Source organism: Talaromyces proteolyticus (assembly GCF_021365285.1).
Source record: "Talaromyces proteolyticus strain PMI_201 chromosome Unknown BGW36scaffold_5, whole genome shotgun sequence".
NCBI lineage: Eukaryota > Fungi > Ascomycota > Eurotiomycetes > Eurotiales > Trichocomaceae > Talaromyces > Talaromyces proteolyticus.
Window position 1 is genome coordinate 1,556,591 of NW_025764281.1, and position 21,161 is coordinate 1,577,751.

At 48.6% G+C, this 21,161-nt stretch overlaps 8 protein-coding genes across 8 annotated transcripts; 5 read left to right on the forward strand and 3 right to left on the reverse strand.

The window, feature by feature from the left end:
* Positions 1–56: 56 nt before the first annotated feature.
* On the reverse strand, positions 57–1,747 carry BGW36DRAFT_376834 (putative GPI anchor biosynthesis protein Gwt1). The gene is made up of 2 exons (XM_046215939.1): positions 1,556–1,747; positions 57–1,484 (listed from the first exon to the last, which is right to left on the reverse strand). Exons 1-2 carry the CDS (start codon positions 1,649–1,651, stop codon positions 99–101), a joined length of 1,482 nt encoding a protein of 493 aa, XP_046073306.1. The 5' UTR covers positions 1,652–1,747; the 3' UTR covers positions 57–98.
* A 97-nt stretch (positions 1,748–1,844) lies between these two features.
* BGW36DRAFT_318480 (uncharacterized protein) lies at positions 1,845–3,759 on the reverse strand. Its single transcript, XM_046212599.1, has 2 exons — positions 2,057–3,759; positions 1,845–2,001 (listed from the first exon to the last, which is right to left on the reverse strand). Exons 1-2 carry the CDS (start codon positions 3,720–3,722, stop codon positions 1,949–1,951), a joined length of 1,719 nt encoding a protein of 572 aa, XP_046073307.1. The 5' UTR covers positions 3,723–3,759; the 3' UTR covers positions 1,845–1,948.
* A 3,161-nt stretch (positions 3,760–6,920) lies between these two features.
* On the forward strand, positions 6,921–8,574 carry BGW36DRAFT_151334 (uncharacterized protein). The gene is made up of 2 exons (XM_046209512.1): positions 6,921–7,597; positions 7,692–8,574. Exons 1-2 carry the CDS (start codon positions 7,282–7,284, stop codon positions 8,168–8,170), a joined length of 795 nt encoding a protein of 264 aa, XP_046073308.1. The 5' UTR covers positions 6,921–7,281; the 3' UTR covers positions 8,171–8,574.
* BGW36DRAFT_151316 (putative acyl-CoA dehydrogenase) lies at positions 8,368–10,158 on the reverse strand. Its single transcript, XM_046209511.1, has 3 exons — positions 9,897–10,158; positions 8,983–9,831; positions 8,368–8,931 (listed from the first exon to the last, which is right to left on the reverse strand). Exons 1-3 carry the CDS (start codon positions 9,998–10,000, stop codon positions 8,565–8,567), a joined length of 1,320 nt encoding a protein of 439 aa, XP_046073309.1. The 5' UTR covers positions 10,001–10,158; the 3' UTR covers positions 8,368–8,564.
* A 1,114-nt stretch (positions 10,159–11,272) lies between these two features.
* Positions 11,273–12,892, forward strand: BGW36DRAFT_151350 (uncharacterized protein). The gene is made up of 2 exons (XM_046209513.1): positions 11,273–11,463; positions 11,533–12,892. Exons 1-2 carry the CDS (start codon positions 11,374–11,376, stop codon positions 12,742–12,744), a joined length of 1,302 nt encoding a protein of 433 aa, XP_046073310.1. The 5' UTR covers positions 11,273–11,373; the 3' UTR covers positions 12,745–12,892.
* A 366-nt stretch (positions 12,893–13,258) lies between these two features.
* Positions 13,259–14,874, forward strand: BGW36DRAFT_426537 (senescence-associated protein-domain-containing protein; the record flags this gene model as incomplete). The annotated part of the gene is made up of 2 exons (XM_046220283.1): positions 13,259–13,898; positions 13,964–14,874. The coding sequence occupies 2 exons, from the start codon at positions 13,259–13,261 to the stop codon at positions 14,872–14,874; spliced, it is 1,551 nt and encodes a 516-aa protein (XP_046073311.1).
* A 1,778-nt stretch (positions 14,875–16,652) lies between these two features.
* On the forward strand, positions 16,653–17,649 carry BGW36DRAFT_406730 (uncharacterized protein; the record flags this gene model as incomplete). The annotated part of the gene is made up of 1 exon (XM_046219011.1): positions 16,653–17,649. The coding sequence occupies exon 1, from the start codon at positions 16,768–16,770 to the stop codon at positions 17,647–17,649; it is 882 nt and encodes a 293-aa protein (XP_046073312.1). The 5' UTR covers positions 16,653–16,767.
* Positions 17,650–18,463: 814 nt separating this feature from the next.
* BGW36DRAFT_293487 (putative C6 transcription factor) lies at positions 18,464–21,116 on the forward strand (the record flags this gene model as incomplete). Its single annotated transcript, XM_046211004.1, has 4 exons — positions 18,464–18,601; positions 18,679–18,773; positions 18,848–20,799; positions 20,881–21,116. The coding sequence occupies 4 exons, from the start codon at positions 18,464–18,466 to the stop codon at positions 21,114–21,116; spliced, it is 2,421 nt and encodes an 806-aa protein (XP_046073313.1).
* Positions 21,117–21,161: the final 45 nt, after the last annotated feature.

Below are 21,161 nucleotides of genomic sequence, written 5' to 3' on the forward strand. Positions count from 1 at the left end.
TCACCACTATCTAACTACATCATTAAGTTATACATATACTGAGTTAGAATATAATCATTCTTTCTTCCTAAATATTTGAAGTATTACATGTCTAGGTGTTACAATCTCAATCTCACCCCAGAAGCATCTAGCGCTAATGTAATCCCCGTTATAACCGCGACATAACCCGTCAAGATCGCCATAGCCTGCCATGTATTCGCATCCAACGTATTAAACGTCAAATTCACTGCGCCAGTCAGAAGATTCGCCAGCAGGAAAATAGGCAACCCGTTCTTATTAAACGCAACCATGATCCGACTCGTCGCGAATCCGCTCCTCTCCCTCGCCGTTTCCTTGTCAGTCGCCTTGTGAGCGGACGGGAAAAAGATGGTCTCTGTGAGACAGAAAAGGAAGATTTGCGCATTATTAAAGGCAGAAATCCACAGCACATATGGCATGTTTGCGAGACGTCGGGATACGTTGATTTTGGCCCCGTAGCCAAAGGCTGCAGTGGAGTTGAAGAGGAAGAGCACCGACCAGCCCAATGCTAGTATAGCTAGTGAGCGTAATACTCCCCATCTGGCTTGTTGCGGCGTGACGGTTTTGGATGTTCCACGAGGGATTATGCGTAGACCAGTTCCGCGCCCGGCGAGGAAGATCGCCAAGTACCCGATGAATGAGAAGACGCCCTCGCGGTTCTTAGACAGCAGATCGGGTCCGCGCGGCGAGACTAGAATATAGGCTTTCAGATCTGTAGACTCTAGGGCAACTTGGTATGCGGTAGCAGCCAGAAGGGCGAGAAGCTCGTAGGGGCGGATGATAGAGTACAATGAATGAAATATTTCCACAAAGGGTGGTAAGAGACCCAGAGTGAAGAAGAAATTCCAATGCACGCCGTATTCGGTGACATGTTCGGCATAATCGAGACCCTTGACGCTGTACAAACGGACCAGCCCGAGGACTAGTAACGGGATCGAGTGTCGAATCGACGCCGTCAGTCTCTGGATCAAACTCGACTTGTGGTCTTTTACCAACTGGCCCTTGAGGACGGAGCGAGCAGAGACCAGTCCCGCTGAAAAGACAAACGAGCCCACGCCAAGATCCATCAGCGAAGTGCCCCAGTTCTCGACTTTCGCGAATCGGCGCGGGAAGACGGGGAAATCGACGGCGAGGATGGCGCTGCAGGTGGCTACCATCATGGCGGCTCGGTATGTGGTGAGGAACGGGTGTACTGGGAAGGGATCTAGGTTGCCTTGAGTGGCATTTTTTTCGGCCTGTCGTGGAGGTTTGGCTTTCTGGGGACCGCGAGACTTTGAGCTGAGGACAAGAAGGATTGCGGGGGAGACGAGGAGGATATTCAATAATAGGGGCGAGGGAGAGTATAGGGTTGTCGCGAATAAGATGGCGCAGACGTTCAGTAGGAAATCCACGAGGAGCGCGGCAGGACCGTACGGGGTGAAGAAGGACAGACGCGACTGCAGGGCCGCCCACAATATAGTGGCCGTCTAAAAGTTAGGGGCAGTATCAGCAGTTCGTTGTTTGTAGTTGTGTAGTTGCGTAATTGTCGCGAACGTACCGATGCGACGAGTGTGACCAAGTTGATTTCGCCAATGCTTCCACCAAGATGGTCAGACACAAAAGCCTCCTTGCGTGCCTTGTAGGCTTGGTCCATTTTTGCTCTGAGACGCGATCAATAAGTTGTCTAGAAACTATACATGGATGAACAGGGCAACAACAGGTGCTGTATTCTGATATCGGATGAAGGAGGTGCAAGTTTGTAAGTTATGAGTGAGCTGTCATTAGTGGAGCTCCGCATCTCCGCAAATTCTGCTTTCCAATTGGTCATTTCATCTCTATCATAATGGTTTTTATATTTCTGTAAAAAATGATTATTTTGCTATTTTTGGACTCTATATTTCAATTAGTTAGTATTATTAGTACTACGGTTGACATGCAGCGAACAATAATGCTATGTCTCGGCCATTCGCTGTCGAGCAACGTCCAACAGCTTGAGATACTCCCCTAAAAAGCCAGAAATCAGCATGTCAATAATCAACAATAGTAGTATAAATCATACATGCCAAGTTCCACCGAGCACTCCATTCCTGGAGAATATCAGTAAGTGTTATCAATCCCATAGTGGCTTGGGGATCCCCATTCTCCTGCTGCAACCACAGAAACGTCGTGGCAGCCTGGTAAATACTATCGCAAAGCAAGGGACTAGCTCGCGTCAAGTCGGGTTTTACGTAACTGTGCAGATGTTGTAAATACTGTAACACATCCGAGGCGGTATTCTTCAAGCCATCGAGGGAGATGGACTGCATCTGGATCTCTTCCACAGTCGCCCGGCCATGGTTCGACCCGGTGCATGAGTATGGATCGTACAAAGTGAACCTGGCACTCGCGAGAAGTCCAAATGCCGTGCTCAGTTGTTCGGGTGTAGCTCTCGTCCCAATTGCCATTGTACCTGTCAGCGACTCCAACGTGCTGTGAATCTGCATTGCAGAGCTAAAGCGGAAGGCGCCTTGCATCTCCTCGTCGTCGCGATGCTCCAACACTCGGCCAAGTAAATGGGCGGCCTGGCAGGACCGAGAAAATCCTCCAACCTTGATTGGGGTGGATGAGGTGATGAACATTGGCTGGGTTGCCTCCACATCACCACGGTCCCAGGCCTGATCATCGGCGGGGAGAGATCCGTTGCTATCAAAGTCTCCCGAAGCCAATGGGTGTTTTCGGCTGCCAATGTTGACATATCTGTCTAAGATCATGACTGCGTACCACGCGCGCCTCAGTTCCTCGTTGCCTCCCCAGGTCGTCAACTTTGGGAATACTCGTGGCGCTCGCCGATCGTGGAGGCCAACGGAATAGCCTAGTCTTGCACAATGACCCGTTGAGAGATATGCGGCAGGGTACATGGCATGGCAAATCTCGTACAAGGCAATCAGGATCGCAGCTTGCATCATGTTCAAAGTCAGAAGCCCATTGCTCTCGACCACGACGAGAAGTTGCTTGACAGTAGCGTACAGAGACACGCCACCTATATGTACATCGTCACGTGGGTTGTGACAAAGCAGGTGCATGGCAAGAAACAACAGGATGGTGTCTGCCGGGAGACTGGCCGGGTCGGCTGTCTGTTTGCATAATCGAGATTTGGATATAAATGGAAACCAGACATGGATGGTCGAAAAGAACACATCGAGCAGAGTCTGGATGCCCGCCACACCACCAAGGATCAATCGCGCTTCCGCCGGGATGAGGATTGTTGGCTTTGGAAAGGCTGGGCGAGCATTTTCAAAGGCTTCCGCGTCCAGGAAAAATTGCGATATGAAGGGAGCGGCAGGGGAAGGGGCTGGGAGCACCCAGGCGATGTTGTGTTGATAATGATGATTGTGTAGTTGCTGGGGGGGCGTGGCACCGGGCGAACTCAACGCAGGATCGATATTGTTACTGTGAATGTTACTGATGGATGACGACGACGCAGAACTAGTCGCAGGCGTCTGAGACGCTAGCGCGGCGCCTAGCTGCTCCTCGAGTTCCTGGACCCTTTGCCTGAGGAACAATACACTCTCACTAGAGGCGCCATCCGGATATGCGCAGGATCGCTTGAGGCGGCTGCAGAGGGTGCAGCTCGGCAACGCCTTGTCGCATCTGCGCTTTTTGTGGCGGCAGGGCAGACAGGCTTGCGTCGCGCGGGCCCCAGGCATGTCGCTGTCATGGTGGGCGTCGAGATAAGGATTGTCCATAGTGAGTGACCGTGAGTCAGTCGGACCACACTGTCGGGAACGGGGTGGGATTTTCGTCAATACCGACGCGTTTTTACGAGTCTGGGGGTGGGTTCTGCATGGCCAGCCTACCATGTTTTGTTTTGACTACTAGTCAACTGGGCAATAATGAGCGCGTGGTGCGTGCAGCATCATAATCCTGGTCATATTTCCTTTCATATATGGAATGGCGTCGATATTGCTGAGATGCTTGGGCTTTAAGCCTTGTCAGGTGGGGTCACTACATCAATACATCGTATATCCTTCCAGTTGCCATACATGAATGATACTTACATATATACTACATCATTTGTTTTGTTATACCACCGCAGCATTCTCGTGGTTGACAATAAATATATAAATGCCCACAGACCAGACATTGTGGATATGTAGACAATAGGTCCACATCTAATCAGGAATACATGTGTAGTCCGAGTGTGCTAACCTGGAAGTATTATTTGCGCAGATAGCTGAACTTGAAGAACACAAAACAGTATCAAGCCGCGCCGCTCATACCGGTGGATCGCAGCTAACCGTTACTTATAGTTACTATGCTCTACGGAAGTCGGGATTTGGTGTTCTCAGGTTGAGAGGAACTAGTTGTATTTGGAATTGCGATCCACAGTGGGGCTCAGCTCCTGTGCATTTGCCGGATTGATCAATATCGACCTGTTTTTCGCAACAATAATACGCAGAGATAATCCTTCATACTACTAGTTCACTCGGACCGCCCGTCGCGTCCGTGCAGGCTCCCACAGGTAAAGCTTCTTGAGAACAAACTTCGCCGGTAGCTGCTGGGAATACGAGTCGAATGGCAGAGTGTGAGCTGAAGCCGTGCTAAGGGTCAACTTAATCTCCTGCACCTCCACCGTATTGAGTAGTCTAGTAGCATTCTTGCGAACGCCGTTGAGATGTCAAGACTTTACTCTACTAGAGGTGATTCGCACTATTTGACCGCATTCGTGCTAGCGAATGTGAACTACGCCAACAGTGGCCACAGAATTATAACTAATAATGAATTACTCCGTGGTTGGTTAATTAGTATGCAACCCTCAAGTTCAAATTTCACAGCGCATCCTGATTCCTGATTTCCTGGGAGATGGGACTACTGCAGGCTTGGCTGGACTTGGTCTTTCCGGGGTGGAGCAACTTTATACACAGGAATCAATGATATTCTTCATATATACGAAGTAATAAATGTAGTAATGTGCTGGTGAGCGTACAACGTATTAGTTTACTAGTTACTGGTAGTTAGCAGACGCCAAGGGGATCGGCTCAAACATTATTATTAATCGATTTATAGAATGCTCTTTAACTTCTTGAGGCAACAATGCCGATATCTGATATGTATAGATTAAATAATAGTATATAGAGATATAAATAATATGTTAATAAATTATATATTATAATCGGCCATGTGATGTCTCGATTGGACCCCAAGTTCTGGCGGCCAACCAAAACGGCGCTCGGGGACGTGTGGACGCGTGGCCAGTCAGCCTAGTATGCGGCTCTCGCCTCTGTACCTCGTATATGGTGTAACACCCGGTATAATTACACTTTCGCCATGCCTGTTACAACTGTTCATTATTCTGCTTCTGATTCGCTCGCCCGGAAACAAATCCCATAACATGTTCCTGGATGGCATCTTCCGGTATTATTACATATATGTACTCGGTACATCTCACCGAGTACAGACATAGTAAGCACTGATACGATTATGAAAGCAATAAGCGAATAGATAGTGCAAAGTCAAAGTGTAGGAGCGGTCAGGTGCCAATCACGCGTGCTTCCGAACTGTCAGCAGCACAGACTCATCTTATTCTCAACTAATCGATGGATTTAATTAATTCCATGTACGAACATGTGTATATATATATATATATATAAATATAGGTCATTCATATACTATGTATATGTATATATGTATATAGATAGAATCTTAACATGGACTGCAGGTGGCAATATTAATAGAATTGGATCGAATAACGAAGGGCATGCTAGCTGCGTAATGCCAAGACATATGCGAACCGATTGGGACGCGTGCAGGAGTAGCGACGATTAGACCTCTGTCATATGAATAATAGACACTAGAATAAAGGCTATTATTATTTGCTAGGCGGCAGCCCCGAGATAATAATAGCCTCGCCTGGACGCCAACAAAGTTTCTATTCTTGTAAACACAAACACATACCAATATACCCTGTACACATGTACATACACATGTACATACACATATATAGGCATCATATGTATATGCATATATGTTACACATATATGTATGTAAGAGAATCGGCCTACCTTCCAAGACGGGCAGGTTAGACTCCGGGCTAACATCCGGACCAATCAGCCGTGGAGCTCAGCCAACACAACACTAGCGCGGGCCGGATGTGGTTCGCGGCTTGGCGGCACATGGAAACGATCGGGCGGCGTCGGGCGGGGCGGAGGTTACGCGCTGTTGGTACCACATCCATCTATCTATCTATATATATATGTCTGGGGTGTGTGTGTATATGTATATATAGTTGATACATATGAGAGGGCTCGTATACACTAATGTACTATTGTTAGATGCTTACAGTACCTGTATAAGGCTGTTGAGTCTAGTATTGATATGAGGGGCCCGAACGCCCCCCGCCATTGGCGGCGAACCTGACGATTCCGGCAGTAATCCTTTTGGTCCTTCGTCCCTGTCTGACAGCCGTGGACACACAAAGTACGTTCTAGTATCTACGCGGCATGTACCACGTCGCCCTCGACACATCTAATAATGAGAGTGTCAGTTCAGAGATGTCTGGACCGTGTCGCGGACGAGAGAGCAGCACATATAAATTCCTCAATCCGGAAAGCGCGCCGGCCCGCCTGGCAAGATCCGAGGCTGTGGTTGACGGGTGAAACGGCGAAATTGACAGTCTAACGCTGGGTGTCGGCTTAACTCCGGCTAATGACTGGCCCTAAGGAAGCCGTATGGACAATGGCATGGACAATGGCAGTACTAGGCTCGCGTATCTCCTAACTAATAGCCACGCAGCAGCAGCCAGTGTCAACAGCAAATCGCATAACACTCCCTAGCCAGCCAAACCTAATCGCTAGCGGTCCCAGACACATGGTGCATTGGGCCGCCCCCCTTCGGTACCAATCGCAGCAGCCGGTCCAAGCCCACAGCGGCTAACTGCGACGCTACCAGGCTGAGCTCTGGAGGCCACACGATTGCCTTTTGCAGCCGTCAATTGCGAGGACGCCAACCCAACCGGTTCAGCACTGCAGCGCCCGCTAGTTAGCGCTCAGCGGCCTGCGATGCCGTTCTATTATTTCTCTTTTCCTTCCTTTCTCTTCTTGACCTCGTTTCCTCCTTAAAGCACTGTCTCGCCAGATCCGACCGGCACCAGCATGTCCACCACCATTTCCGGCCACTGATCTGATCGAGCGGGGTAATCATCCTTCTTCTTCCTTCTCTCGTCCTATATCAAGCATACAGGAAAGAAAGAAGCAGAAAGAAACAAACGAAAGAGAAACAAAAAAAAAGAGAGAGTAGAGAAACACCATGGATATGATGAAATCTCCCGCCCGCCGCACCTCCAACACTTCCAGCCGCGATGCCGCCGGCAAGAAACGAGAATCGCGCGCTGGAACTCGCAAAGTGACCTCGCTGACCGCCGAGCAACTGGAGCGCAAGCGCGCCAACGACCGTGAGGCCCAGCGCACCATCCGAGCCCGTACCAAGGAGCATATCGAGAACCTCGAGCACCAGGTCGCCGAGCTCAGCGCCAAGGGTGAGCAGGTCGACCGCGTGCTGCAGCGCAATGCTGCCCTGGAAGCTGAGATTGCGCATCTGCGACAGCAGCTGGCCATGATGACAGGTACCCCTCACTTTTATTCGGCCCTGTATCCGCCTCTTCCCGCTTGTCTCGTGCTATCCACTGATATTGATGTCGATGACTAACCCAAACCCAGGCGATGATGAACGAAGATCCTCAACCAGCTCCAACCCGCCCAGTGTCATTTCGTCACCGTTCAACAGCCCGCCGGGGGCCGACTCGCTTTCCTCCGCCTCCTCCATCCCATCTGTTTCCAACCGCATGTCTCTGCCTCACAGCGGCTGGCATTCGTACGGCCAACCGCCGGCTGCCGCCTCCATGAGCGCCTCCGACCAGACTGGCCATGTCACAGCGTACGCGATGGGCTACACCTTACCCCATTCCTCGGCCTACTCCAACTCAGATTCATACCCCAGCCAAATATACCAGTCGCGAACCGTGGGCCCACCGCAGGGACAGCCGCACATGGCTATGGGCTACGAACCCGGCAATGTGGCGCCTCCACCTGCACAGTATCCGATGCCGTCGCAACACCACCATCACCACCCGTCCCATCCCTACGCGCATCCTCCCGCAAGCTCGCAGATCCATTTCCAGTGGGACTCGCGGGGCTGATTCCATGCTGCCAGTCAACCTCTATTCATCCCACCAGCGAGTAAGTGAGTTGAGTGTGTGGGCCATCGCCGTCGATCATGCTGCTAGCCTGACTCGCGATGCCCCCTGAAGAAGCCTCATCCAACGAGTCATCCGATCTCGTCTCCACTGAACCGCAATCATCATCATTGCGTTATCGCATAACGCCGGGCTGTGCCCAACACCTTTTAATAATGTGTCGAGACTGTTACAACGGTCTGTGGAGCTAAAAATGGTATTTGGAATGGAATACACATGTATATATGATGAATTTGATGAATGTTATTTACTCTATAGATATGAAACCCCGAACATAATATAGATTCGTTCATGTCATGGACAAAGCAGAATAAAAATAATGAAATAAAGGCATAACCTATTTAGTGTACTGTCCCTGCAACTGCTTCGCAATCGTCTGCAATTGTATGTTACTGGTCCCCTCGTAGATGGCGCCGATCTTGCTGTCACGGAACATCTTCTCAGCAATGCCCTCGCGCACAAATCCCATTCCTCCCATCCATTCTACGGCAGACCCTGCAACTCGTCCGGCAACCTGCGAAGCATAGAGTTTGGCCATGGCTGCGTCCATGACAAAGTCCTGCCCGGCTTCCTTCTTGCGAGCGGCGTTGTAGACTAGTGCACGCGCCGCGCAAATTTCCGTGTATGATTGCGCGATTTGGTGTTGCATGCCTTGGAAGGTTCCAATAAGTTGGCCGAATTGTTTGCGGTCATTCCAGACATAACTTTATTTGTTTAGTCAAACCTCACCCCAAAAAAGAAGGAAGGAAACTTACCCTGCAGCATTCTCCCATGCTCCCAGAGCCAGACCCGTCATCTGAGCAGCAATACCGATCCGTCCTTCGTTCAAAATGCCAATGGCAATCTTGTACCCCTTTCCTTCCTCTCCCAAGAGGTTCGCCTTGGGGATCTCCACGTCATCAAAGTTGAGCACGCAGGTGCTGCTCGCCCGGATACCAAGCTTCTTTTCCTTCTTCGCAATGCTGAACCCGGGCCTATCCTTCTCAACAATGAACGCAGTGATTCCCTTATATCCCTTGCTGGGGTCCAGATTGGCAAACACAATGAAAAACCCAGCCTCCATCGAGTTCGTAATCCACATCTTCGATCCGTTAATCTTGTACCCATCCGCAGTCTTCTCGGCTTTCGTCTGCAGCGCAAACGCATCCGAGCCCGACGCTGGTTCCGACAGACAGAAAGCACCGACTGTGTCCGAGGCCAACTTGGGCAGCCATTGCCGGTGAGATTCCGCATTGCCATATTTCAGCACCGCCGTGTTGACCAGTGTGTTGTGCACGTCGACCATGACGCTCACACTCGGGTCCACTCGCGCCAATTCCTCAATCGCGATGATCGCAGAAGTAAAGTTCATGCCTGACCCGCCGTATTCTTCGGGAATCTCGATGCCCATCAATCCCTGCTCGAACAGTTGTTCAACCACCGTACCGTCCATAGTCTCGGCCTCATCCATGTCCCGGACCTTTGGTCCGATTTGCTCCTGCGCGAATTTGGAGACCGTATCGGCCATCATGCTCTCAGTTTCAGTGAGGTGCGTGATCGGAGTGGGCTCGACGTCGGTTAGATCGACGTCTCGTCGGCGAGGGGTGGTAGAAAAGGCACGAGCGCTGCCGCATTGTTCATGTTATTACAGTGTACTATAGGCCGGGGTTTGATTTATATGAGCACTTACGACCGAAGAGTCTGCGCCGACACGGGTTTCGTCGTAGAGACCACCAGGCGGGACGGAGCCGCACGACACAGAGGTCGCAGAGCGCGGGACAGGGAAGCAGCCATGGTGAGAATCTCGGATCTGTTAGAGCCCTAGGGATGTGGAATAGGAATCGAGGGTATGGAGGAGAAAGGTGAAGGAGAAGAGAAGAGAAAAGAAGAATAGCCAATGATCGCTATGATGCTGAGTTGCTATGCGGCTAACCAGCTGCCGAGGCTAACCGCGGTTTTTCTCGGGTAGTAGACAACGCTAGTCCGATTCGCTGTAGCTACTGTGCCTTGCTCTCGACAGCCTTAGTACTGTCAAGGCGTTGGTAAGAGATGAAATGTTTTGTATGTTTTCTGTATAGCAATATGGTGTTTCAAGTGTTGTGGTGTGTTGTCAATTATTATTCACTGAACCGAAACTTCTAAAATCACATGATACAAGTTCACGTGTAGCTACCAGCATGTGATTGTGCACTAACTTGTTTGATGCTAGAATTTGGGACGACTGATAAGGCAGTTCAACACCACCGCCACAACCTGTGTCAAATTGAGCGGGCGCGGATAGAATGACTTCTACTTTGAAAACGAGGTTTTGTCCGCTGGAATTACGCATGCTTGATGTTGTAGCCCCCTCGGTAAAAATTTGAAGCGTTGGCCTGTGCATGTTGCTACTGGGTATTTTGCTGTTGATGCGTTACAGTTCCCATAAATGAGGAAGCCATTCTCCTTTGTATAAAATTTCAGCATCCTAACTTAGGATTACCGTGATCATCTGTTCTCAAATAGCGAGGGATTAGGAATTGCGGTACTAGCTCTGCAGCCTGGAAAATCATTAGACTGTGCTTGACCAATTGCACCATAAAAAACAATCCTTTCTCTCCTAGATCTTCTCTTGAGCAAAGAGCGTGTTATATTTTCCTAAGTAGGCCTGCCAATTCATTACATGCTGATGTGATACGCTATGAATTGGGTTCTACGATAGAAACAGCCTCATCGGCAGTCAACACTGCGCCATCTACAATTCTACATACTCGGTACGGCGTCCAATGAAACGAACCTGATCGTCTGGAGGAAACAATCAATACACCAACCTGCATGTAGCTGGAGGACCTATCTCGATTAGAAAAGTACTCGGCCGAAAGAATGTACTGCATTGTCATTGGATAAACGGAACCAACTTTACAGAAAGCGGGGCAAATCTCGCATACAACAATTGATGATTGGCTACGGCTCCCCGATCTTGATTTCTCATTGGCTGTTACACCCCCCTAGTCCTGAATAGGAACTGCTCTCATCGAAAGCGTTGAAATGATACGTTGGTGCCGGGGACTTTGGGAGTGCGGAATTGGCTTTCCAATCATGAAAGACAAAATTGACTTCGTAGCTGAAAACCACTTCTCCCACTCCAGTTTATCTCAAATTAATCGGCCTTGCAGGCTTGATGCTTCTACATGGCCGATAAAGTTGTCTCCGCTACCTCTCGAAAATACCACCACAAAACAAGAAGAGGGTGTCTTGTTTGCAAGCAGCGTCGAATCAAGGTGAGTAGATACAGACTCGGCCCAAAAAGAAGTCGTCTGTGACGAACTTAACTGACATTTCGACTCGAGTGTGACGAAAGAAAACCCATATGTCTGAATTGCGGCAAGAAGTCCATCGAATGTAGCTTCCTACGTCTCGTTCCCGCCTCCGTGTTAAAGAGATACGAGTTTCAAGTTTCCAGCCAACACAGCTTATCACCACCCAGCGATCCAGGGTTTGCCCTGTTTTGTCGACCAAATACAATAGATCGTGAATTTTTCACACGCTACATATCCCACACCGCACCCACGATAACCAACCGTGAAAACTCAAAAGCTATATACACATCCGTCATCCCCAGGCTTTCCTCTACAAATTCATTCCTAGGACATGGGATACTGGCGATTGCATACGGGCATGCGGCTCGTACCACCACCCAGCCTGATCTTATCGCTAAATACCTCACTGATAGCGCCTTTCACATGAACACGACTCTGTCGAGTTATTCCCAGGCCATTACACATCTCTCGCAGGATAACACACCGGCAGTTTTTGGGGCTTCGGTGCTTATCTGCTTATACACTTTTCTCAGCTCAGCTCATGAATATGAAGAGCTATTATCACCAGATACAATCAATCTGGAGAACCGGGACTCAAATTTTTTAGACCAATTGATCCTCATACCAGTCCGCCTCGCTCACGGAATACGTGGCATTGTGTATGTGTTCTGGCAATCTCGAGAGTGGATTGCTACCAGCTCCTTATCACCCCTCATCCAACGACCCAGCCCGTTGCACGGTCCCGAACGGCTATTGTTCTGGGCACACATCGAAGATCAGGAACTAGCAAAGCTAGGAAATCTATGGACCGGAAACAGCGTCTCGAAACAGGAGGCGAGCATTCTCAGCCAAGCATTAGAACACCTCCGTCGCACATTCATCATATCCACACGCCTGCACGCTTTCGCTCGCGACGCAGAAGAGTCCGATACTTCTCCTTCGATTGAGGGGACTAGTTTAAAAGACATCCATCACAGACTATCAGCTGCTCGTTTGGATGATCTCGCCAGCATTTTTACCTGGTACGTCAGCATCCCAGGCGAGTTCCTCGGCATGCTACAGCGGCGGAACCTGTTTGCAGTGGTGCTTCTGGCACATCACGCCATTCTGCTCGACAGGGCATGTGCCAAGAAATGGTGGTTCTGCAACCTGTCGTCCAACTTTGTCTCTGCGTCTTCGTTGATCTTGGGCAAGGAAAGAAGAGCTTGGATCGAATGGCCGTTGAAAGTAGTAGGGTCTTAGTATTTTGGTTTATGCGTTATGTTTATATACGCACGTTAATGATAGTCTAATTTGAGTCACTGGACTCACCATCAATCGTCAACAATAATCTATACAATCCACATCAAGACCTGTGGCTGTAACTGTGGCGCACTGTGGTTTGTCGCGATCCCGCAGTGGCGGTGCACGGGCTTGGCGTTTTGTGGCGCAGCATATGGCACGCGACGATTGGCTGTCGATGCAAGTTTTTGGTCCAGCGAGACGCTGGTGGCGGTTCATGCGCGGCGCTTAAGGGACTGGTATATCTGCTGGGGGGATGGTAGACGGAGAACCTGCTTCTTGTCACTTAATCCTTGCTATTTATTTCGCGCATTACACAATTCCCAGAAGTTCCTCTTTTCAACCACACAGTACCCCCCGGGCAGACGACAACAGAGTGCGGCAACGTCATTGTATAGAGGCCCCACTTCCAAACAACAGAACCAGAGGCTCAAGATTCAAGACGTTACGGTCTCTTCATAGAGAAATATTCAGCATGTCTTCGATCCAGCATGACCCTCATATTTTATACAGCATCAACAATATTCGAGCATTCCACATCCAAAATGGCGAGGAGTCCGAACTCACCTCTTCGGGCCCGCAAACCCTATCTCTGTTGATGGTTCCTACCTCATCGCCTTACCAGGATACGTCGGCCGATGGAGCTGATGCCGGAGAATCATCACCAGAAGAAGACTTCTATCTACATCTACACCTCCCCCCAGAACTGGATATGGCGCTTCCTGCCACCACGCAAATCTATCACCAACCGCCTTCTAGCTATCTCATTCCTCGGTGGGATCTCGGTCCGGACGCTGGCGCCTTCATTCGCCTAGATTTTCCTGGAATCGGTTCTGGAAGTGGAAAAGTGTCTCAAGAGGATGTCGACACCTTCGAGACCATTCTCGCGCAGTGCACGGCGTTTCTCGAACGTGCCACTCCGCCAAAAAACCACGCTACGTACAATCCTGCTGATTATGCACCTGGAGAGGGTTATATATCATCAGGGAAAGGAGGTAGTGAGAAGAATTCTGGTCAGATTGTCCTAGTCGATGAGGAGGATGGGAGCGTTGTTGGTGAGCTTTCAGAGGGCTATCAGGTCGAGGAGAAGCCAGGCGTTAAGCCGGGTTCGAAAAGTATGTCAACCCCATCTCTTATGATTCTTTATTTCTCCATGTGTTACTTTTTCCTAACGAATTAGACCCCGTCGAAATTCAATTGCCAGAAGAAGGAGAGGGTAACAAAATCAGCATCACCAATGTCTCCGAAGAATACCTACGCATGGCTCGACACCCAGCGTTTCAAAAGTCCACCATTGTGCAGACTTCCGCCACAGCGTCTCGCCTAATTGTCACAGGCTCTAGCTACCTAGCCAATGCTCTCGCCAGCGGAGCTGACAATTTCACGCAAAGAACGAAACCAAACCCCAAGCCAGTGGTATTCACTCCTGCTGCACAGGCACGGATCCGCAAAGTGCACAACCTATCTCAATCTGCCGCTGGATTATCGTCTCGCACCGCAGGCCAAATTGGTCGCGTGGCGCAGAATCTAGGCGCAACACTGGCTCGGCGCAAGGAGACGGCCAAAAGCTCTTCGCAGGGTTTCGATAAGGATGGCAACCCCGTAGACTTCAAAGCAGGCGTACTGAATAAATCGCTGATCGCCTTTTCGACCCTGATGGACGGGATCGAGCAGGGAGCCCGGACAGTGCTGACATCAGGCGGCGCTGCTGCCACGACGATGATCGGACATAAATACGGAGCGGATGCTGGCGTTGTGGCGTCGGATCTCACAGGCGGGTTCAAGAATGTCGGGTTGGTGTATATTGATGCTGCTGGGGTGAGTCGAAAGGCTGTTTTGAAGTCTGTCGCTCGAGGTATGATTGTGGGCCGCATGCACAATGGCCAGCAGGTGGTTGTTGGCGGAGGCGACGGCGGACAAGTCCCCGACGAATCCGGAAAGACTCAGTATAGCTACTACGGGAGTGCTGCCCAGGGCCCTTCCTCTGCGCGTCCTCCTCGTCGCCCATCGCCAAGTCGTACGCCTCCGCCTGCATATGGTGCGCCTGGGACATACTCTTTGGGAGGGACTCCTGCAGCTGGGAAGCAGTAAGACGGGCATTATGACGGTATGAAATTTATCTATTCGGGAATTGATTATGTGGCACGAAAGGTCTTATATACCTAATTGTTTGGTTCTTGATTCAGCAGTTAGATTTGGATGCTCCGTATGTAGTTGGAAAGAGATTAGGGGTCGATATTTCCGGATTAGCATGTGTGGCTCGCTTCTTTGATATCTTACCACTATTATTTACTATCCTCACCTATTTTTTACTCTCTTTTCACTATTCATATACTACCTAGACCTACTTTGCTGATTATTAATTTCTTAAAGTAATTATCTATATTAAATATGGTGAGTAGGGCTGTGCTTGGGGGTATCTAGATAGACCAGTTATAAATGAGTTGAAGCTTAATTATTCGAGATTAAAATTGTAGAATAATATTACCAAGAAAACAACTATTAATTTAAATAATATAAAAATTTTCAAATCATAAATTATTTGCAAGTTCCCAGTCCGCTCATAGTAGCTAGAGAGATAATGGGAATGGACATTCAGAATGGCAGCGCCATTAGGATCAGCTTCTAGGGTTGCACTCAGCTCCCAGTCCGGCATCTGTCTTGTTAGAGTAATAGTCCTAGATTGCGAGCCATACCATGGGCTTCTGGTGAATGGATTTTTTGACAGTCTTGACTACGATTTCTGCTCGGAAAAAGGATTCGCTGCTCATCACATATTTCGGGTAATCTCTTGACCATCGATCTAGGCCACCAGAACAGTATACACTCGGCATCACTCTCGGCATCACTCTTGGTGGCTATCTTGGGTGTTCATAAATGGCATCACATTCTTTTTTCGGCTTATTTTGAAACCGGGTCAGCTTTGCGCTCAGTCTGACAACTTCTCTTCTACACATCCTCCGCAACAATTAACCCAGCTTCTCTGCTTATTATTGCCTGGAAAACTACTATGCAAGAATGGCACCTCTGACAAACTCTCATAAAGACTATTTAGTCACGTGGATCTGTGCCTTGCCATTGGAAATGGCAGCTGTGAAGGCTATGCTGGCTGAGATTCACTCTCCCCTATCGTAGCTGCCGACCGACCACAATGCGTATTCCATCTGTAGAGTGGGTGGTTATACAGTGGTGATTGCTTGTTAAGTTATAGTCAGGTGAACATGATTCAACACTGGAAAAATAAAAGAAATTGAAGTGCATTTGGTCCAATAACTTGTCTCTTACTGATATAACCCCCAACCTTGAAGCCTTCATATTCTGCAAATATAAAATATTGTAGTGTAGCACCTTACAGTTTATTGCAAAACCAGTGCACTCTTTTACTTTTTATCTGTTTTTAAAAGGCAAGTTGAGAGCTGTGAGGCAATTTTTAACATATTTAGTATTGTATGTTGCAATGCTTGACGCCGCAAATAATAGTGAGGCACCACAGCCAGAAACAACACCGTAATGCTTATTGGTCCACGTCAAATGATGCTGTTTACCCCGCTCTAGAGCGCAGTCTGCTATTGGCTGGCACTGATTCTCATGATCCAACCGAATTTACACTGATGCATCTTGACGTAGAATCATTGCGGTACCGAGTTGATTTACATATAACTCATCCCATGTACTGTACCAGCAGCAATTCTAGAGCCAATAAATTCATTAATTGAGGCCGAATGTATGTATCGTACTTCAGATATGCCCAGTTACTGAGACAAACCTGCATGTCCATCTTCATAGCCCCGCAACCTGTGTTACATTGTTTGTCTGGTTTAAATTCGACAACTGTCCTATACTCTAGGATGCGATTTTGCATCAGGATTGTTTTTCTGAAATTTCAAAGATCGCAAACCTAATCTACACACTATTGATTGAGCACTCAAACCCATTTTATCATCACTGCTTTGTTGCAGCTGGCCTTCGTAACTATCGTTCAGCATGGCTGAAAAAGAGATTTCGGATTTAATAAGCAGGCTAAATCTACATTCAACAGAGCGGCGGTATACATATACCGTGGCTTCGGATGAGAACAAAACCGATAATTCAAAGTCTCACAAAAGGCGGTTTCGACATCGGCCGAAGTCACAAAAAAGTGACAACCACAAAGACCTCCCGCAGCAGAACCACGTACCAACGCAAAAGAACGATCAGAGCTCAAGAGGTACAAAAAAAGCGGAGAGACCAGAGAAACCTCCATTAATCAAAGCCGATTCAAGCTCGCAGTTGAACCGCAGAGACCAACAAATTTCAAAAGAGGAATTCGTTGGAAATGATAGCTCGTTACTAATAACACCGCCCTACCATGCCTACGTAGTTCAGATCATGCACCCCTCTGAAGTGATTGAGAGTGTATGTTCGTCATTAGTAGACGCAAACAACCGAGCCTTGAAATACCTAGAAATACAGCATGGCATCAAGGCAAACGAAATATCGGACAAGAGAGGCCTCTTTGGCCAAGCTGTCTCGACAGCCAAAGCTACGAAAAGGACGTGGAATCCTACGGGGACTCTTGAGATTCTCACCCGTGGAGGATCTCCATGGATCAAGGTTTTGGAGAAACCCTTATACTCCGACCAGGCAAAAGCTGGAGCAAAACTAGTGTACCTATCCATAGATCGATGCGATGGAATATTCGTTATTGGGGCATATAAATCCCAAAAGGAGGCGTGGCAGAACTGTAAGAAATACTGGTCCGATCTAGCAGTATGTTCTTCAATGTCAGACCTGAAAGATTGGCATGATGAAGGCTTTCATCACGCACAGGTCAGGATCGCAAGTAAATGGCATAAGTGGTCTTTGAAGGAATACAGAATGATGTAATCAGCTGGAACCTAGGGAGAAATTGAGTTAAGATGCCCCAATAAGTATTCCTCGATAGTATCGACCTAGGAATCCAATCGTAGAGCAATCCACTTGAAAACAATTAATCATTCTGATCTAGTTGATCCTTGATCTTTTGGCCTTGAACCATGGTATGAACTCAAAGCGGTTCAACGATAATGACTCTATGTGACAATACGGAATAAATGGGGGTTTCAAGAAGGAGATTGCGAAGAGCCTTGACTGGTGTAAGACTCTGTGAACGTCCATGTTTGCCGTCACATTTCAAATAGCCGTAGGTTCGAGTGATGTTTTCTAATTGTACTTGAATGGCACTCAGTAGCTCTCGCCATCTGAAGGTAGTGACTTCACTACTCATAATCACACCATGGATAATCTCCCAAGTTGATGACGATAGATTTGGAACCATCTGAGTAATAATAACTAAAGAGAGACAATATAGTTCATGCTGTTCCAGGAGGGGCCAACGTGACGCACTACATATAGGACTTGTATTATGAATACAAAAAATAAACCGCATTTAGTCGTGAAACATTTCGTACCACCCCGTTACAGATTATATTTAAATAAACCTTTATAAAGTATTAATAAAAATTTGTAAAATCTAAACATTTTTATACTAAGCAATTCCCCCACTAATCTGTTTATAGACTAGGCTGCCCGCTTGGCCATGTTTTAACCCCAACCTAACAAATAGGACTAGCTCTGAGGGGAAATCAGTTCTACTTTCTGTCCGATCGTATCTCTGATCGTCCATCATTGGAGTTTGTCCGTAACGCCCCTTGTCCAGATCATGACGGCTGAGCATCCGACGTTAGAATATAGTACAGAGCAAGGCTCAAGCCCAAGCAGAGATGTAAACCACGTCCGCTCACCCCTGCCGACCCGAGTCAGAAGCGCATGCGAGAGGTGTCGTCGCCAGAAAACGCGGGTAATAACCCCCTTGTCACCCCTCATTGGCTTCGTGCTCATCAGTAATTCTCACGAGTTCTTCTTTTCTGTTTGTAGTGTGATCCCTTCCGGCCTTGCTCTCTTTGTGCACGAGCTAAAGTTGATTGCCGACCTCTCGCCGTAAGCCAGACGCGGCAAGGTAGCTTGCGAAAGTAAGTCTAGCGGTCGGGCTGCATATTTCGGTCGCTTGCTGCCTTTGATGATTGATCTAGCTAATGCCTACCAGTCGCAAAAGAAATCTGGGGAACCGCCAACGAAAGCCAAATTACCTGACGGCAACTTCTGCCAAAAAGCCGGAAGGTATCAGTCACCTTGGGAGCCGGCTTTCAGAGGCATTGGCGGGTAGCAACAGTGATCACGTATCTGCTGACTTTCATTGTTCACAACCATCAATCGACTATGGCGAAGAAGAGTCTGCTGTGGGAATTGCTCAGAAGATATTTGACCTCGGTAGGCAGCACATGGACGAACAGGCCACATCCGCCATCCCCGGTTACAGAGCCAGGTCCAGTGCTATCGCTCAGTCCACAGCAGCTGTCGGCGAACGGCTACCCATCTCTTCGGTACTCGGTCAGCAACTGCCCTCAATGGAGCTGGTTTATGTTTTGCTGGAGGAGTACTTTGATACGGTTCATTGGTTCTCTCTCGTGGTCTATGAACCGAACTTTCGAAATAAACTCCACTCTATCGCGGATGGCTTCGTTTATCCTTCCCAGAAACCATTTCTTTTGCTGTTGGCAGTCATGCTCGGGATGGGGGCATGGTACCGATCGCATCGGAATCTCACTGGCCCGCCTGACGATGGTAATGAGTGGCTTACCTGGAGTGCAGACCTGTTCAAATTGGTCGAGTCGCACATCTTGGAGTTGATGGACCAGCCTTCAGTCACGGCAGCCCAGATCTGTATTCTCCTTGGGTCACACCACGTCTATCATGGCCGTCCTAATCTCTCCTTTTCGCTATTGGGCGCAACCATCAAGATCTCCCAAGCTGCAGGATTGCACCGAGAACCCTCGAAGGGGGATTTTGAGGTTATTGAGGAGAGGAAACGCGTGTGGTGGACGATCTACACATGGGATCGATTTGCGTCAATCACATATGGAAGACCGCTAGGGATTAACGACAAGGATTGCAACCTCTCCATGCCAGCTGACGTGTTAGAAAATCCGTACTTTATCGCTCCCAGATCAGAACTAGGACATACTGTCTGCTATTCTACATATCAGAGGGAATTGAACCGTCTTTATCTAATGGCATCCAGAGCCCTGGAAGCTGTCTTCGGTTCGCGAACGTCCGGGTCATCAAAGGAGTTGGCCGGAGATACGTATTTGGCGTTGGTGAAAGAAGCCACTGAAAACATCCAGAGGTGGCGAAGCCAGCTCCCTGACAGCTTGATTTTAGACCTCGAGCGAGATTTTTCGCCCCATAGCGTGCTAAGCGTGAGAGCACATACCTTACAGTCTCTATCGCTACAGTTGACCTACGACAGCATTCTAATTGTGCTCCACAGGCCTTTGCTAGCAAGGCAGGTTGACTATTTGTCGACAAGCGATCGTCACTCGCCAGTGAGGAGTAATGTAGATTTCCCCCTCGGCCATTCAACTGCCGCTGCATCCAGTTCACCAAACTTGCTTCTCGAAGCTGTATCGCCAAGCGTGCCCATTGAAAGCCCAGTACACTGGTGGAATGCAGCCTTGAGAACATCGCGAGTGACAGAACTACCCCTCCTTGCTCAACTTGCTACGGACAGCCACGGAGTTGCTTTTCTCGCCATCAACCTATTCAATGCGGCGATTGTGTTAGCTATCATGGCTCTATCAGATCCTCTTTCGGATACAGCGCAGGTTGTGAAGCGTACGATTACCCGCATTTTACGTCTGCAGGACCTTCTTGGAAGGCGTTCTGCATTGTCAAAGCAAAGCACTACCGTATTGAAGAACGTTGTAGTACTACTCCTCCGGCGGGAATCAGAGGCGATACTGGCTCCGATCACTAAAAGGACCCAACAACAGAGTCACCAAACCCTGGCAGGCCCTTCTTTCATGTCGGTGGAAGATACCCTCCGACTACCCCTCGATGCGACGTTGAACGTATCTGACCTCCCGGAAGGAGGACAAGCATGCCCGGACCTCAGCATGGCTCATCGCTTGAATGAGAGCCTGGCATCAGTACAATATGGTAAGCGAGCCCCTTTCCAATTTTCCAATTTTTTTTTGGGTGGATATCGAATTTGCTAATTCCTTATATTTTTTTTTCTAGCATTACCTCCAGGAGATAATCGAATTTTCGATATGCCCGTCCGTAGCGACAGCCACCAACCTCATGATCTCCTTCAGGAAAACATGCGGCCAGATGACCGATGGCAGCTGTCAGCTCTGCATGACTGGAGTGACCCTAATGTTGCTTCAGGATCGATAGAAAATACTACTAACGGGGATAGTGAATATGGATTGTATTGGCTATGGGATATGTCGTGGAATGGAGCGGATATGTAGCTTTCTAAATTCAAGTTGAACCTGCAAGGTTTTTCCTCAACTGTA